Source organism: Acanthopagrus latus, chromosome 7, assembly GCF_904848185.1.
Source record: "Acanthopagrus latus isolate v.2019 chromosome 7, fAcaLat1.1, whole genome shotgun sequence".
Taxonomy (NCBI): domain Eukaryota; kingdom Metazoa; phylum Chordata; class Actinopteri; order Spariformes; family Sparidae; genus Acanthopagrus; species Acanthopagrus latus.
The window spans coordinates 17,686,349-17,703,312 of record NC_051045.1 but is presented as its reverse complement, the minus strand read 5'-3'; the positions used below and the strand labels follow the sequence as shown (position 1 = coordinate 17,703,312).

Sequence of the window (16,964 nt, the reverse complement as noted above, 5' to 3'; positions counted from 1 at the left end):
TTTGCACTTCTTCTTATCATAGATATGCTGCAGAAAGGCAACTCAGATTTCTGATTTTTCTGTGTTTGTGGCCATGGTTTATATTCAGCAGTAACTGAAATGTTCTGATGTCAAAAGGGACATATTTTACTCCCATGTTTTTGCTAAACAGGGTTCAATGTATATCATGTTTTAAGCTATATATTTCATTGTCTTTTCACAGTTCTTTATGCATCCCTTTATAGTACTGTAAATCTTTGGTTCTGAAGCCTATGAACAGCCTATGCTGCATGTGAATATAAGGTGAAAGTGTAGATACTCACTCTCCAGTCGGCTCCAGCTCGCTGATCTCAAACCAGACCAGTAGGTCGTACTTGCTGACGCACTGACCCAGGTTGGACTTTGTGATAGTGTTCAGCTTGGTGGCTGGAACTAAAACACAAATGCACAAAGAACAGGAAATGGTATTTTCCTTAAATTCATTTGGAATTCATGACACTAATAGACAGACATCATCAGTATACATTGGATTAATAAATGGAGGCTGTATATGTGATGTGAACTTACTGCTGACCCTGGACAATGAGCCCACACACATACCGCAATGCTAATTTTTAATGGATATGTTAATAATATAGTTAATTTTTCCTGAAATAAACTGGACACAGAAAACAGGTGATAAAACACATCAAATTCAACATACTGGGATTCTATGTGGAGCTAAATCAAAGATTACACCACCACTGACAGCACCCTGCTGTCGGACACACATCAGTATTACCTTCCTATTTAACAAGCTAATCCCTGAGGCACACAGCGACATTCATTGGTGTTGAAATGAACATTATTCCACATGAAAACTACCGTAATTGGCCTGCAGCTGAAGCTAAAAAGACTTAAGCCTCTGGATTGTGAGTTATGCTGTGAAAGCTATGTCAGTGATATCCTATGATTATGATAAATACTCATTTCATTATTTGGTTGAAGCGTAAGCAGCAGATTTACCTGAAAGTGTCAGCTCAGGCCAGTTTGTAAGCGACACGTGGAGAGCTGGACTGAGCTGACTGGATCTGAATAGACCTGCAGCGAGGTGCACAAACAGAAGCACTGCAGAGCTCTATTGTGCTTCTGCCTGCAGTCACAGAGCACCAGGAGGAGCAAAGCACAGTACCAGACTAATAATCGCTACAACAAGGTGAATCTAACGCCGGGGTCTGTTAGCTACTACCAACCATGGTGCCTGGGCACAATAAAGACAGGGTCACTGGGCACCGTGAGGAAGGGGAAGTGAGAAAGCTGGTCAGCCTCATCCTCCAAACTGGCAACGGCGGAGGAGGCCAGGGCGTTGGCGTGCTCGGACAGCGTGTCCAGCACTTTAACGTTCACATAGCCGCTCATCAGGTAGCGGACCAACTCTATCTTACGGGTGTGGTCTGGGGTTTCAGCGTGTGATATTGTGCGAACGGTGAGAAAGATTGGATGGGATGTGCGCAGGAGGAGATGTGGATGAGTGAGGACAGAGTTGGGTAAGAGGATTATGGATGGTGGGAGAATAATTAAATAAGAGACAAAAATAAAAATCCAGAGGAAGCGAGAAATGAAAGAAAAGTGGAAGGAAATATGAGGCATGCTGATATAACCAGAACGAACAGAAGAAATATGCTGAAATGAGAGTGACAGGTGCAGAACATATTGCCGTTACGGTGAAATCCTTACCTGGTTTAGACAGAGGCATGGGGATTGGATAATACTTCCTTGACGGTGTTGGAGGACTGTGAGAAATAAATGGATGATTAAGTTAAGTTGAAAAATTCTAACAAAATCTATCTGATGTACCAAATATGAATTATTAATGCTTTAGAAAACATTCTTTGAAGCGATCTCCAATGATGAATTTTCATATTAACTCCACCAACCTGATCAGTTCCTGGCCGTGAACATGCAGCGGGTGTTGCTGGTAGTGGCCAAACACTTCAAACACGATGGGCTTGCTCTTGATGTACTCGATGAAGGACTCCGTGACCTCAACGGAAATCTGTTCCAACAGGGGAAAAAAGAAGGGTTGCCAAAATTAATTAACTAGAAATTATTAAAATACAGTGTGTGTGTGTGTGTGTGTTTGTGTGTGTGTGAGAGAGTATTTTTAAGTGTGCACTCACGTTCTGGACGTGGTAGAAGCCCAGAGGAGATCCTTTGCCAGTGTTTTTCAGAGGCTCAGTGGAAAAAGCCTCATCATGACGATGTAGGAAACTGAAGAAAAAAAACATAAATGAGTGTCAGCGTCACATTTATATTTAAACAAGATGGTGTTTCCTCAAAATCTGCATATTCTCTTATCATACAACAGACAGCCGAATGTCATCATCAGCTTTTAGAATGTACTACTACTTATAAAAGTAACCAAATTCACATAATTACAGTAAGTGGCTGTAATTAGTTACTTCCATCCCTGATACTTGATGCAGAACAGCTTGACTGATTTTAACAAAATGAAATCTAAAGAAAATTCAAGACCGTTTAGTGATATTGAAGGTCTGTTATTTATAATATATTTCATCATAATTAGTTTAAGACATTTTAGGACTTTGAAGACCTGCAGACACCCTGTACAAACTTTGCTGTTCTTTTACAATTTACAGTCATCAAATCTCTCATGCTATATATTAATTACTATTTCTCTGATATCTTAACAGTTCGATATAAAGACACCTCATGGGGCACATAAAACTATACAGCTGATTTACTGCATGCTCCACTGTTGACTCACTTGAACTGGCAGAAGATATCTGCGTACTCCGGCGGGATGCCACTGGCCTGCAGCACCGTAACACGGAAGGTAAAGATGCTGCCAACCTCCAGCTGACCTGCCAGGTCGTCACCAAGACTCAGCTTGGTCTCTGCGACGTTACCCAGCTTGAGGTCTGCAGAAAGCCACAGGGGAGGGTTAGGAGGAGCTCTGAGATTCATTTAAAGTGACCTGCGATTGCGCTCAGTATTAATCTGCATATGAATTCCAAGCTCTAGACTTGTTCCTGAACATTACAGAAGATTGTGATTTGTAGGAAAAATGTGTTCATCAAAGCCTTTGTGCACATTCCTTCACAAACTAAGAAAACCTGCACCAGCCTCATTTCCATAACTATACATTCAAAGTGTATTCAGTGGGACCATCTGCCAAGTCTGTTTCCCACTGGGAGGAGAGGTCGTAATTTACGAGTGGCGAGGTGAAGTCCTGGCAGCCGTACCCATGTCATTGATTCTGTTGAGCTCCTCTGAGGGTGTGATGACCTCTGAACTCTGACCCTGACCCTCTACGATGCGCAGCTCTTCCAGGGACAAGCCGGAGCGGGTCATAACAGTGGAGGGAAAGTCATTCTGAGGGATTAAAAAGGAGAGAAGGACATTAGCATAAAGCTGGTGGAGAGAAAATGAACAGACAAACCTCCACCTGCATGGATGCAGTTCTATTTCATTGTTCAATACTGGATAAACAGAACAAGAAAAAACTGCAAAGAAACACAACTTCCTTTACTGACTTCATGTTTTCACCCAAATATTACAAATCCACTCACGCACTGAAGAAAAGTGTGTTTCCAAGTTTGAAATGACTTTAATCTGACTCAGGGCTTACCTTTTTGAAGTATTCATCATCAAAGGAGATCTTTGCAGTTCCCGACTGTCTAACTCCTGACCCGTAGTCTGGAGCCTCCTCGTCAGCTACAAAGAGACAAACCAGCGTCTTATCAGGACTGATCACAGACATCGCAGCTGACTGAAACTGTCAAAGCACCTCAAGACTAACACAGAGAGATTCCAAAGGAGAATTTCTCTTCGGAGGGCTCTTCAAAATGTTTTCACGTTGATATCAAAGCCAGACATATGCATTTATTTAGTGATTTGGTTGGAGTAAAACATAATAATTAAATTCCACAGCAATATGGTGTGAATACAAGTGGCAATAAGTATGTTTTTAAGTGCTCAGCTATACGTAACAACCACCTGACTCCACTATAGGTTTGACAAATATCAGATAACAGTCACACAAACGAGTGACTAGCAGTTAAAACATCTGCATGGGGATCCTGACAGTGTTCCTCATTAGAGAATCTCATTAATTACTCACCAGCTATAGCCTGAACCCCCACGCGCAGGAAACCACGCACCTCGCCCTTCTCTGTTACTATGGCAACACGGTGCACCAGTGGCACGGGGTATAGCAGGTTGCTCAGGTACACGAAGGCTCTGAGAGTTAAGAAAAAAAAGGAGGAGAGAGATGTGAAAAAGCTGATTCTGGTGCAGCCTGGAAAGAACCAGAAAACAAGCATGTGTTTCTGTAATAAAACTGACATTTTATCTATTTAATTTAACCTTCTGAAAGCAAATTAGATATCCATTGATTAAGAAATAAACATTTTTCTCTACAGATGGTTGAAATATCTTATAATGTGCACAGTCCATCCATCCATCCATTATCTGTACATTATATGTACGCCGCTTAATCCTCTGCAGGGTCGCGGTGTTTAGCATATTAATGACAACAATAACATACAATAATATATTAGTGACAATTACGTTAAGAAACTTGAAAAAAACAAAACAAAAAAAAACAAAGAAGAAAGAAAAAAAAAACCCAAAACAAAACAAAAAAAAAAAAAAAACTTAAAAATAAATCATAAATGCTCCAGGGATCTGAAATCAGCAGCAGCTTCAACTTTAATTTGAACTTGTATGACGGACAGGGTGATGACAGGTCGCCGGGGCTGCAGCAGTAGAGGACTGGGTAGATCGTGTCGTGGTGTGACGGTGTTAGTCTCTCACTCACATGCTGGTTGACATTTTGCATTGGAGGACTTGATTTGTTTTGCTGCACCCACGGTGACACACTCTTTTCTCTGACTCCCCTCCCCTCCTTCTCTGTTTGCAGACTCAAGGCCAAGGCGGAGGGGAGGGATCAATCTCTGAAGTCATAGTGACGGCAGTAGCTGAGCTACGGCTGTTGGCGAGTCTGGTTGGCTTAGATCCTGCATCGATCTGTCGCTTGCTCTTATTTGGGCACACGCTGTTCATTAGTAAGATATGATGACGTGTGCTGTGATTTCAAATGCTGCTGTAGCTCATTATTTAATCTCGACAATGAATTTGATACAAGTAAGCGTGATTATGTGACTGTAGACTACCTGTGAGTTATATTCACTACGATACATTCAAAGAGCAGTGTTAAAACAAATAAGGTTATAAAACAAATGCTTTTATGTAATGGAATAAATAACACAAAACAAAAAATAAATAAAACAAATGACAGACAGCTAATCGACTTAGACACAGCAGATACATGTACGTCACACACAGATGGGAGTTAATAGTCAGCGCAGTGACGGTGGTGGGGGATGAGGTATCACGCTGGGAAGATGTGGAGAGAAAAGGATGGTTGGCTTTTCAATTTTTGGGAACTGAGTCTAAATTAAAAGAAACTCGTACAAAGCAGGCCTGTGAGCACAGAAGTATGACTAATCACATTAAATCCAAAACCAGTCCAATTTATCTCTGCAGAGCTGCTTTGAATACATGATCTGATTCTGAAATTATCCTTTCACCAGGGAGGGATTTACCGATAATTAATAAGCTTAGAGCATGTGCACACATTTTAAAGGCGCTGGTTTGCAAGAAACCAAAATATATGATCATTAAAATTCAAAAAACGATGTCTCATATCTGTCTGCACACTGCTGATTGTGTTTTCTCACCTGTACACATTCACCTGCTCCCCTCCCTTGGTTTCCCTTTGCTCCACATATCTAAATAAACTACACTAAACCAAGCCATCATCCACCCAAAACTCCCATCCCAGCCCGTGTGTGGAGGAACTGGAGATGGAGAACACCACCAACCTTCCCACCAGGATGAACCAGGGGGAGCGGTCATAAAACGGGTCCTGGCCGTCGCTGAAGATGTCCGAGCCCTCCTCGGTGCCGGCATCCGAGCTGGTGTCGTCCACAAACGCCTCGTCGTCGATCAAGTCGGACATCTCGCTCTGGCGTTCGTCGGCCAGCTCTGTGATCTCCGAGTCCGTGGTGGAGAAGGTAGGCGAGGGCGTGCGATCAGCAAGGCGCTCGTTGACGCAACCGTGGAAGATGGGGGTGCTGAGAGGGTTGGTTGTTTGGGAACAGTGGCGAGAACCAAGGAAAGGTGACAGTAAGGTGACAGAAGAGTTAAACAGGCCACTGCAGCTCGTTAGGGATGGCTTCAATGTGACATTTCACTTAAATAACATCATGTAGCAATATAAAAAAGATATAAAATAAAATTCATTGGTTAATATGGTACATGCTTACTTCTTTCTACCTAATGACATGAAAGAATGAGAAAAGTATTTCTCCTAAAACTTTGAAGCTGTAACAGAATGCAACAGAAGGAAACATTTTATAAAGAGCAGGTATGACAAGAAGCTGCTAAGTCTCAGAGCAGTTTATGTTGTTGACAAGCTTTTGTATGAACTGGAAGGAATATTGACATGAGAATGGTAACAGACACAAGGGATACATGAAAATGACATAGTCCATGATAAAAAACAAACAAACAAAAAAACACAATTCAAAATGTGATGTTAAAAAAAAGCATAATTAAACATGGGAATACTGATAAGTGACATGAAATCAAATAAACCAAATAAATTAATAAATGTAACATTGAGTCATTAAAGTGACATTAAAAAAATAAATAAAATAAAATAACAATTAAAAAAGAGATTTATGATGAGAAACAAAATAACACTACATATAAATGATAAACGAAGGTGTGGACACTGATACACATGACCGTAATGACATGAAGTGAACTGGTGCCACAAACCCATTTTAAATAAATGGATCACAAAAGCTGCAAACAAAACAACCAGCATAACAAAAAGTATTCATAGAATATCTAAATATCATTTACAGTAACACATGCAGTATTGTCTGGTTTTTTTTCTGTAGTTGTGATACATACCTCCCTACAAGTTTGAACCAATGGAAGCGGTCGTAGAAGGGGTCATTTCCTGTCAGTGTGCCCTCCCCCTCCTCCTGGTTAGCGGAAGCCATTTCTCCAGCACGGTCATACATCTCTCTCATCTGGTCCAGCCTCTGCCTGCAAATGACGACAGAGTGCACTCAACATTAACGAGAAGCTGAGAGAGAATATCCGGCTCAATTAGCTCCTGGAAGGAAGAGATGCTGATAGAGGTAGATGTCTTATTATTGTATCTTTGTCTATTTGACAGCAGCCTAATTGAGCGAACGGAGATCTTAACAACAAATCTTACTAAAACCAGGACTAGTTTCAGATAATTACTTAAGTTTATCCAGGGACCAGTAGTGCGTGGCCCCATTCTTGAGGTCCTGAACCTCGACGGCCACCACGGTGCGGGGGAAAGGCCTGGTGTCGCGCTCTTTCTCCGGTTCTGGTGACAGTAGTTCAGGAGGCAGCGGAGAGTAAAGCGTGTCTGTCAGCAGGACAAACTGGAACTGGACCTGGAAAAATGGGCGAGGGAAGGATAGATTAAAAAAATAAGCAAATTCAATAAAAACAAGCATGGGAATCAGTTCTGACGTGAAGGATTCTAACTCAACGCTCTGGACCTTTTCAGGAGTTGTTGTGTCACTATCTTCTCTAGCTTGGCTCTATTTTACTGCAGCTAAATCGAGGCTGATAAGCCAAGGTTGAAAGGTTAAGCAAAGCCTCCATTTTGTGGCCTCTCTCTTCCTAGCATCCTCTGAGGGCAAAATACTAAATCACTTAACAACATTGGACATAAAATACAGACAGAAACCTGAAGATAAATAAAATCTGAAAAACATCTTTGTGACAGACGACCCATCTCAAGTATCAATCAAGAAGCGCCTCGCCTCTGGACAGGAATATAAATCACACTGATGGGGAAGGTGGACCGCAGCAGAGCAGTGTTGATTCATAACAAATTTAATTTCTCTATGTGTCAATGAGTCAACACCCGGCTCTGGATAACTTGAAGGATTGCCTCCTGCATTATCTGAAACCATAGGAGTCAGGTGACCACTTAAATGAATCACAAACATCACAGGCTGAATGGAAATCTTAATCAATCATGGTGGGGGGGCACTCTGACGGGTTACAAAGGTGATTCACTTCCATGGATGTCTTGGAGGAGTAAGGGGTTCATACATATATTTACATACACTTCTGGAACATTAACACTTTATCTTCCTTTACTCTCTAAATGTTTTGTTTACAGTCCAGGTTCAGTAATCCAGGTTAAAACTTGTCTTTTTTGTGTTGCATAAATTCAATGATACATTTCTTAAATATTTTTTACTTACTTTCTTCTTAAGCTCCACACTGATGGCATTGGCCTCCTTCAGGTAGACGGCATTTCCCCAGAGCTGGTCACGGAGGGAGGTGAACTGATGGTACCTCCACTTCCTGAAGGCCCACTGAGCCAACTCAAACTCGTGCTGAGTCCACGGCACTGCAGAGTGACGGGACATGGAGACGATGTTAACACACATGCACACACAAACACAATGTGAAGGCACAAAAAGGACCATACCAGTTTTACTTTTTTTTGCCCAACCTCAAATCTAGAGCATTTTATCTATCACAAGCAGTGACTGTGCAGAAAAACCTTTTGGCTGTGATGTGGTCAGGGATCCCCAACAATACAAATTACAATCAGCTACTAATAAAATGTAATTGCTGCTTTAGGACTCAGAAGACGAGCAGAAAATAAATTTGCAAAATGTCTTGTTTCTTGTACGCTCCCAACATTAACAGCTTTATTGCATTGAGTAGTTCTATTTCAAATGGACATCAAGTTACCGGGACGGATGATAAGACTCCGAATGCATTAAGCTTTTTGTGAAATTCAAGCACATTCAAGATAAATTAACAACAAAATTTCAGCCTTTTAAAGCCTTTACAATCACATCTTAAGGGTAACTATAAATGCCATTGCGGAAAAATTAAGTTTACAACATTTATCTATACCCACAGTGATCAATTTATATTGGCACTGGTGATTGTATCAGCTGTTAATACTGATAATATTGATGATTATCTAATTCTTTCTAAACTCAATGGCAGGTGACAAACAAATGTGAAGAAATCATTATATTTTAAATACTAAAAGATATTGTCATTTCAGTGTATTACATAGAAATTTGGGGATATTCCTAATCTATAATTAACCGCTATTTGGAAAGAAGGGAAATACCTGCTAGTAATTTAAAGGCAATTTGAAGATGACAGACTAAAACATGTAAAACTGTAAGTATGGTCCATGATACTTCCAAGTTAAATCGTCTTTATTATAAGTAGTGTGTTTTAATTTCAAAGAATTAGAGGACATATGACATATGGAGTATTTTGAACTTGAATGAGGAATTAGTATGGTGATATTAAACATTTGAATTAATCTGAATGAAGTTGATGTCATGTTCTTAATCTTATAGAATAGGAAATACGCACTTCCCAGTAGTTTGGGCTCTGGACAGAAAATGTAGAAGAAAACACACAGTGCATTTTTTATTTTTTTTTGCTTAAATACAGGAGGTACAGAAATAACCACAGGACTAACTGATTTCTATAGTACACACCTTCCTCTTCCTCCTCCTCCTCCAACTCTTCTTCATCAGGCGTCTCAGCTACCAGAGAAATAGTCTCCACCTGTTTCTGAAGCTCCTGCAATTTGCTCTCGTACACCTGGACACCAACACACAGGGAAGAGACAGAAAATGGAGAACTGTCCATCAGCTGGTAAAAAAAGATGAGCTTAGCCAGCCTTCCGCACCACCTCTCGACACTAGAAACACAGGGTTATGTTTGGATTACTACACTTTCTCCACTTTGAAATTCCACTACAACGAGGGGGTTTAGTTCTAAATTGAAGACAAGTGCTGAAGAGTTGACTGAGACAAATGATGCACTGAGACACACAAGTGGATATGAGAAGAACGTGACATGAAAGTCAAAATTGTGTAATGAGATTTACACAATAATTCTGCAGTGATTTACTGTCAACATCATCTGTATCAAAACACGACATGTATTTATATATTATCATTAATGTATGTAAAAACACTAGCAGTAAAAGTTGCAACTCCGATTCCACAAAAGTTTTTTTCACTTTGCATGTTGCAGGCATCAATTCATGCCACCGGAAACATAGAGTTTACCAGTTTGAACATTAAATGTTTCATAATGTTCATAATGTTTTTGACTGAAGAGAGGTTGAATATCACTTGCAAATCACTACATTCAGTTTTAGTCATGTTTTAACCAGTGTGCTAGCATTATTTGGAACAAGACTGTATGATAACTGGAATCCGTGAAAATAAAACTTTAGTGATCAATCACATGTCTGCCCTCAAAACAAAAATACAGGACATAATCAAAAACTACATAGATAAAATATGAATTTGTTTGGTACAAATACAGGCAAAAATGTGGATGAAAAACTAAAAATAAGAATGTATTATAATTACTACTACTACCTCTATAAACTATTATCAATTGGTGTCTCATTTTTAAGCCGATGCAATGAATTAAAAACTTCTGAAATTAAACATCATGAAACACCGTATATTCTGAGAGAAATGGTGGAGTGGAAGATGAGAGGTGCTGACAGAAGCTGAGTCATCTGTAATCCAATGAGGGGCACCATCATCATCATCATCACCATCATCATCATCATCGTCATCACCAGAGCAGGACAGGGCTGTGGTCCCGATGACCTCATCCTATTTGTTCAGTGTCTTCTCGGAGGACAATGCAGCCTCTTCATTTGTCATTAACCTCCTCCCTGCTGAATTCCTGACAACATGCTAAAAACTATATGCTCTCCAGTCAGACAACCTTTTAAAATATGGAGTTTTCCCTGAATGTAGTGATCTGCATGGAGCTTCGATTGAAACACAATGAGTAGTGAACAATGTGACAATCTCACATAAATTGCAAGTTTGATGGCTACAGTAATGTTAATGAAAAAGGTAATGCCAATAAATCTATCTCATATATGTAGTGTTAAATGATTACAGTATAAAAGATGTAAAAACCTGAATCAGATTTCTGTAGTTAATTTGAATTATAATGTGCATACGGTCTTACATTCAGTGATGGAATGTAACCAAGTACTGTAATTGAATACAGTTTTGAGGTAGTTGAAGTTCTTGAGCATTTCCATTTTCTGCTTTATTTCCACTCCACTACATTTTAGAGGCAAATATAGTACAAATATACTTTTAGTCCAATATATTTAATTGATAACTTAAATTTCTTTGCAGCCTACAAGCTGCATCAGAGCCAAGGAAACCTGTTCCAAAGTTAATATATTTTATCTGAAATCAGATAAAATACACACACACACACAAAAACAAAACGAAACAAAACAAAACATAATTTGATAATTATGGGGAATACAATTTCTGATCTGATAATCAGCCAGGCAGATATTCAATTAGTTGGTGACAGACACCAGAAGGTCAGCCGAGTGAGTACTTCCGAGTCATGACTGTAATTGCTTAGCAACAAAATTCCACCCCAGCAAGTAAAAAATGTAATCACTGAGGCTTAGAAAACTACTGTACACAGACCTCAGTACTGCAACTTTTTCGCATGACTTAAGTTGAATTCAGTGAACTAGCAGCACAAGGCCTCCTGTGTGGACGCATTCTTGGCAGCAGCACAATGAAGAATGATCCATCAGTACACCGTATATACATACATGTAAATATGTTGAGTTTAAGTATATGAAACTGAAACTATCTGGTACTGAATATATTTAAAACTTACTTGATATGAGCAACTTTCACTTTTACATTACTGCATAAGTATTTTAACAAGTTATCTTTCTTGGGTACATTACCTTCTACAACACTGCTTACATAACCTAAAACCTGATCTGGGGTGTTTGTACAGCATCTCATATGCTCTTTCCTGTGAAGTGTGGACATGCAGGGACCTGTCCCTGAACTGGTTTATTGGCAGTGGACAAAACAAATACCACCCATATATAACAATAACTGCATTTAGAGCATGTCATTTTATTTCAGTCATACTTTGAAAATAAACCTCCAGCAACACAGGGATTCAGTATATGCTTCTTTCATTTTTTAACCTATGAAAACATTTGTTCACATATTTACTGTGTGTTTGCACAAAGTGCTTGATTAAGCAACACAACTTGGTACACATCCACAATGTGGTACTTGACACTGCAGATTCAAAAAGCAGACGTACAACACTCAACGGACACTTTGAATTGAGACCCAACACTGGCATATATGAATATTTCAAATGAACAGTAGACTGTACATCGTCCATTTGATGATGGATTCTTTCTAGCTTACCCGGTCACCAGCAGCACCACCAGTGCATACGTTAAATAACATTTGTTAATGGAGCACTGATTAGGCATGAAGAAATGTAAGGTATTGCATGCAAAGATAGTCAAAGACATGAGGTGTAGGGTGGAGAGACTAGACTTGCATCTGTCATTATATCATTTGGTTTTTTGTTACAGCATAGTAAGGCGAAGATATATGGCATAAAACACAGAAAATAATTTCATCATTCAGTTTTGATAGTCCTTAAAAGTCTCTCCCATGCTGCGGAGTGTCACTCATCTAAAATAACTTGAAGGCCATCTGGTATTGAAATGTAATAACTAATCACTTATATTATAGCTACGAATGCAGCAAGGAAAACGCAGATTGACGGGCAGACTTGCTGCTACATCACATAAGCATCAGCTAAAGCACAGAAGAAAAAAAAATGAAACAAAAAAAACAGCTACTTTCATGGAGCATCACTCTGATATATCTATCCAGGTTGTGTGAATTTGTGGTGTTTGATGCAACTTAAACGAGGCAGTCCTCAGAATCTCATTTGACATGGATACTTACCCAGAATAACATTATGCAAACACTTCAAGTCTTTGTCCTTCCTCCAACATTTTTTAAGGCAAGTCTTTGGGAACCATGACAACACTCAGTTGGACATTCAGCAGAAACACGCTGAACTCTGTGCTTACTCAATGAACCACAAACCGCAAAATTCAATTTTAAGACTGAGACAGAGCTCAGTATGTGATGTGTAGCTGAATTTTGAACATCCTGGACTGGTTGTGTAGGCCTATCTCCAAACAGCATTGTGATTTTATATATGATAGGGTTAGGTAAACTCCAGGATTCAGACACAATTATTGATTCAATCATCCTGGAGAGGAATATAACAATATATAAATTGTGACTAGTTTGTAAGAGATGTTTTAGAAATACATGTCTAATTGTAGGGTAACTTGTTACTTGTCATTAAAAAGGGGCAATATGTTGGGACTGGCCACCTGCTAAATACATACTCAAAAAAATGGGGGCAGCATATCACCAGATTAACATTTAACTACTGCTAACAGTAGCTGTCTTAGCAAGTTAGCTCAGTTAGCTGTGCAGTTAGCAGTTCTGATTGGGAGGTCCAGGACCAGGATAGTGTTAGAGTTTACACCACTAGCAGAGGAGCCTTGGACCAAAATGGACTGGGGCTAGCTGGTTTACTAACTTCAGCAGATATCTCTGGGACACAACAATTTGGAAAAGATGGTGACACCAAAAATGCCATCCATTCACATTCTGCTGATAATTTAAGTTAATTTTAAAGTAATTATATATTGCCCCTTTAACACTAACTGTCCTAAGTATTCAATGTATTCATTTCATTTATTCTTTAATCGTACTGCATATGTGACTTATAGAAGTGCAAAACACTGTCATAATAGTAAGTGGCAGTTACATATTTGAAATTAATAAAAAAATAAAAAAGTTAAAAGTTTGGGATTAAGCACTAAAGTGGCTTACTAGGAATTTGAATAACTCCGTATGTTATCACCAAAAAGTTAGTTTGGTTAGGAAAGTTGTGAAACTTTCATTGCAAATGTTAGCTGATCCGTTGTGCATGTACACCCAATTAAAAAGGAAGAAAAAAAACCCCCATTTAAATGCACTACAGGATTAATGCTGTTAGTCCATGAGAAGGCACTTTTTGAATACCACTTTCTTCGTGCACTATTTCAGTCTATTTAAAAGGCAGTCACACAAACGAATAGTGCATCACGCTTCTCCATAATCGATCATACTGGTCTTTTGATTCCAGGTCATGATTTATGAGGTACAACACAAAGTGTAAAATTGCAAAGAGCAAAACTGATTCTTCCATCCTAACAGTCAGTCACATGGTACATTAGAAGAAATAAATATAGGGTGTTTTTTCAGGTTCCTCATTTGGACTACAACAACAAAAATCCTAATGAAAATGACCTCAATGTGTTCACCCTGTAGTGGCTAAAAACATTCAATCAATACTAAAATGGCAAAGATGTAAACTCAAATTCAACCATGAAGATAATTTTGGCAAATCAAAGCATGATTGATGAATTGTCACACATGCTGAAAAATGAACAGAGTAGGCATGGCATGTCTCTTCAGCGAAAAAGAAGAAAAACAGTCCCTTTATCATCTGTTGGCTTCAATTCCTTATGACAGCTTTCCCAATGCTTGTGATGACCGTGCACACGATGCAGCAAAAACTGATAAAACGGCATATATCATAATGATGATGACGATAAAATGTCTTTTTTAAAATACATACAATACTTTTGGGTCAACCAATGACACACTGATCAAGTGCAAAAGTCTCAGTCAGTTTTAGCTGATGACACTGAGCTGTTGTGATCTGTAATGTGTTTGCCTACTAAAAGTATATCAAACTAGTTCCTCGTTCTACGAGTCTCTCTCAGACTGTCGTCTCTCTGCTGGCTTTTAGATTGGGAGCAGACATTTGCCTGCGCATTCGTGGAGGGGCCTGAAAGTTGATTGGATAGTTAGCATGGTCAGTGTGATGGTACTGCTGGTAGCCATTGAATCTGCCATCCGTGTACATCATGCTGTTATTATAGTGGCAGGGCTGATGTTGGTGGTGTGGCTGGGGATGTGTTGGCTGGTTTTGATGGGGGCGGGGCTGGTAGAAAGACTGTGTGTGCCTCCTGTTGCTTTCAGACTGCTGCAGTGACTCCATGGAGCCAGACGGCCGCTGGCGGTGATTAAAAGAGTTGCTGCGACCTCGTTCATGGGGCGGCTGATGTTGGTTGTTCCTATAGTTATGTCTGTGACCCTGGCTTAAACCTTGCTCCAAGTCTTTGCTCCTGTGCTGGACTGATGGGCTTGGCAATGGGGGAGTGACTTGGATAACTGAAGCAGCCATCTGTTCTCTAAGCTGTCCTCCCTCTTCAGCCTGGCTCTCCCCCTCTTCTTCCTCTACAGCTTCTTTAGGCACCTTTAACTCAATGACCTGCTCATCTGTAATTATGATATGAGTACCAGGGCTCCATGAGTTGCGGTGCTTAGGGTTACTTTTGAAGGGGAATCGTAGCTTGCGATCTTCTGGGGGTATAAAGCGGTGTGGTCCGGTATTCCTGCGGAGCTGCTTGGAGATTTCTTGTTGCTGAAGGTTCTTGAGGCGTAACTGCTCTTGACGCATCCAGCGCATGTGGCCACCTCGCTTTAGGGTCGAGTCATCTCCTGCATTTTGGCCTGTTTGTGATTCCACATCCTCTACATCAGGTTTTGTGGGCACAGGGGGTTTTGTTTCCAGAGGGCTTGGAGTTACTGCAGTGGTCGTGGAAGGGGCTACACTGGGGGGCTTTTCTTGGCTCTCTGGGGTGATGAGTGGAAGGACCTTTTCCATTTTCACCATTTTGTTCCTGAGAGCACGGATCTCCTCATCCTTCATGTTATTCTGTTTCTTCACCTCCTGCAAGATATCCTCCAGTTTATCAATGTGCACCTTAAGGTCATCCATGACAGCCCCTCCTGGTCGAGTCCCATTGGTAATGACATCCTCGATGCGCTCATCGCCAACTCCGACAGTGTCCCAAACATCCCGAGCCACCGCCCGCCACGAGTCCCGCTCGTTGGGGTCCTTCTTGCTGTAGCTTGCACAAAGCTCCTTCATCTTTACAATGGCCAAGGCCTCAATTTCCTGCCGTGTGTGGCGGAAGTCATTGAGTGCCACCTCGTAACAGATTTCTTTGACTGCCTGGATCTTAAGGTCTGAGATGGTCACCCACTTGGAGTCCTTGGTGATGCGGCGCCGCTGAGGGATCTGGTACATTTTAACTGGCTCTCTTCGCTTGCCACTGCTGGGTAATCCACACTTTTTCACTATGGTTTGTAGCTTGCTGGGTGGCAGCTTTTCCCTCAAGGAAGTGATCAGCCTCCAGCTCTCTTCACAAGACCTCTTATCAGAGTCATCCCCACTATCAGAGTCTCCATCCTTGAGAAAACAACAAAGGAAACAAACCAAATGGTTCCCAAAAAAAGGAGAAATTAAAATGGGAAATCAAAGAGAGGATGAAAGGATGGCTTTTTTAAAAAGGAATGAATAAAGTATAAATATGCAACATGGGAACTTCAACCACAAGTAAAGTTGACTTTAAATCAGAATATAATACTTCATCTCAGACAATTTTGAGAATTTTGAAATTTACCAAGGACGTTAGCGAAATATTTTGCATACATCATTACTGTACAAGATGTATGGCCACATGCACTTCCCAGAATTATGCACATTGCCAGAAGTATATTCAAAATAAATACTGAAAAACAAATGAAAATCCAACAAACAGTAGCTTCCATTGACTTTCTTGTCAGTTGTCATTCTCATATGTTCTCTAGCCAAATTGTGATACTGATATGATTAAATTAAATTCACATTAAAATCTTCAGTTCTTGTAAAAAACTAGGATTTTCACATCTCAGAGTTGAGGATATCAGCTTGTTCCCAATGTTGCATATTGATATCAAAAGTAAAGGTAAAGCATGTCTATCATGATTAGAAAAGAAATATCAATAGAGGATAGTTGCTGATTGGAGCACTTCTGCATTGTTTTGTCAAATTCCTCTTCTTAATCGAAAATTTTGTGA

General features: G+C 40.1%; 1 protein-coding gene across 14 annotated transcripts in view; it reads right to left on the bottom strand.

Annotated features, from left to right (window-relative positions):
* The window catches only part of kif1b (kinesin family member 1B), a 57,976-nt gene that overhangs the window by 7,392 nt on the left and 33,620 nt on the right, over nucleotides 1–16,964 (bottom strand). For 5 of the 14 annotated variants that reach the window (XM_037105678.1, XM_037105684.1, XM_037105682.1 and 2 more), the window contains 14 exons: nucleotides 9,588–9,693; nucleotides 9,460–9,477; nucleotides 8,313–8,461; nucleotides 7,309–7,487; nucleotides 6,967–7,104; nucleotides 5,868–6,119; nucleotides 4,103–4,221; nucleotides 3,611–3,696; nucleotides 3,225–3,354; nucleotides 2,747–2,900; nucleotides 2,139–2,229; nucleotides 1,896–2,014; nucleotides 1,696–1,751; nucleotides 303–411 (listed from right to left, as the gene is read on the bottom strand). In XM_037105678.1, coding sequence (XP_036961573.1) covers nucleotides 303–411; nucleotides 1,696–1,751; nucleotides 1,896–2,014; nucleotides 2,139–2,229; nucleotides 2,747–2,900; nucleotides 3,225–3,354; nucleotides 3,611–3,696; nucleotides 4,103–4,221; nucleotides 5,868–6,119; nucleotides 6,967–7,104; nucleotides 7,309–7,487; nucleotides 8,313–8,461; nucleotides 9,460–9,477; nucleotides 9,588–9,693 — 1,706 coding nt within the window. Of the gene's footprint in view, nucleotides 1–302; nucleotides 412–1,695; nucleotides 1,752–1,895; nucleotides 2,015–2,138; nucleotides 2,230–2,746; nucleotides 2,901–3,224; nucleotides 3,355–3,610; nucleotides 3,697–4,102; nucleotides 4,222–5,867; nucleotides 6,120–6,966; nucleotides 7,105–7,308; nucleotides 7,488–8,312; nucleotides 8,462–9,459; nucleotides 9,478–9,587; nucleotides 9,694–12,000; nucleotides 16,315–16,964 lie in introns of those variants that run through there. The other 9 variants (XM_037105680.1, XM_037105683.1, XM_037105686.1 and 6 more) reach the window with 5 other exon arrangements.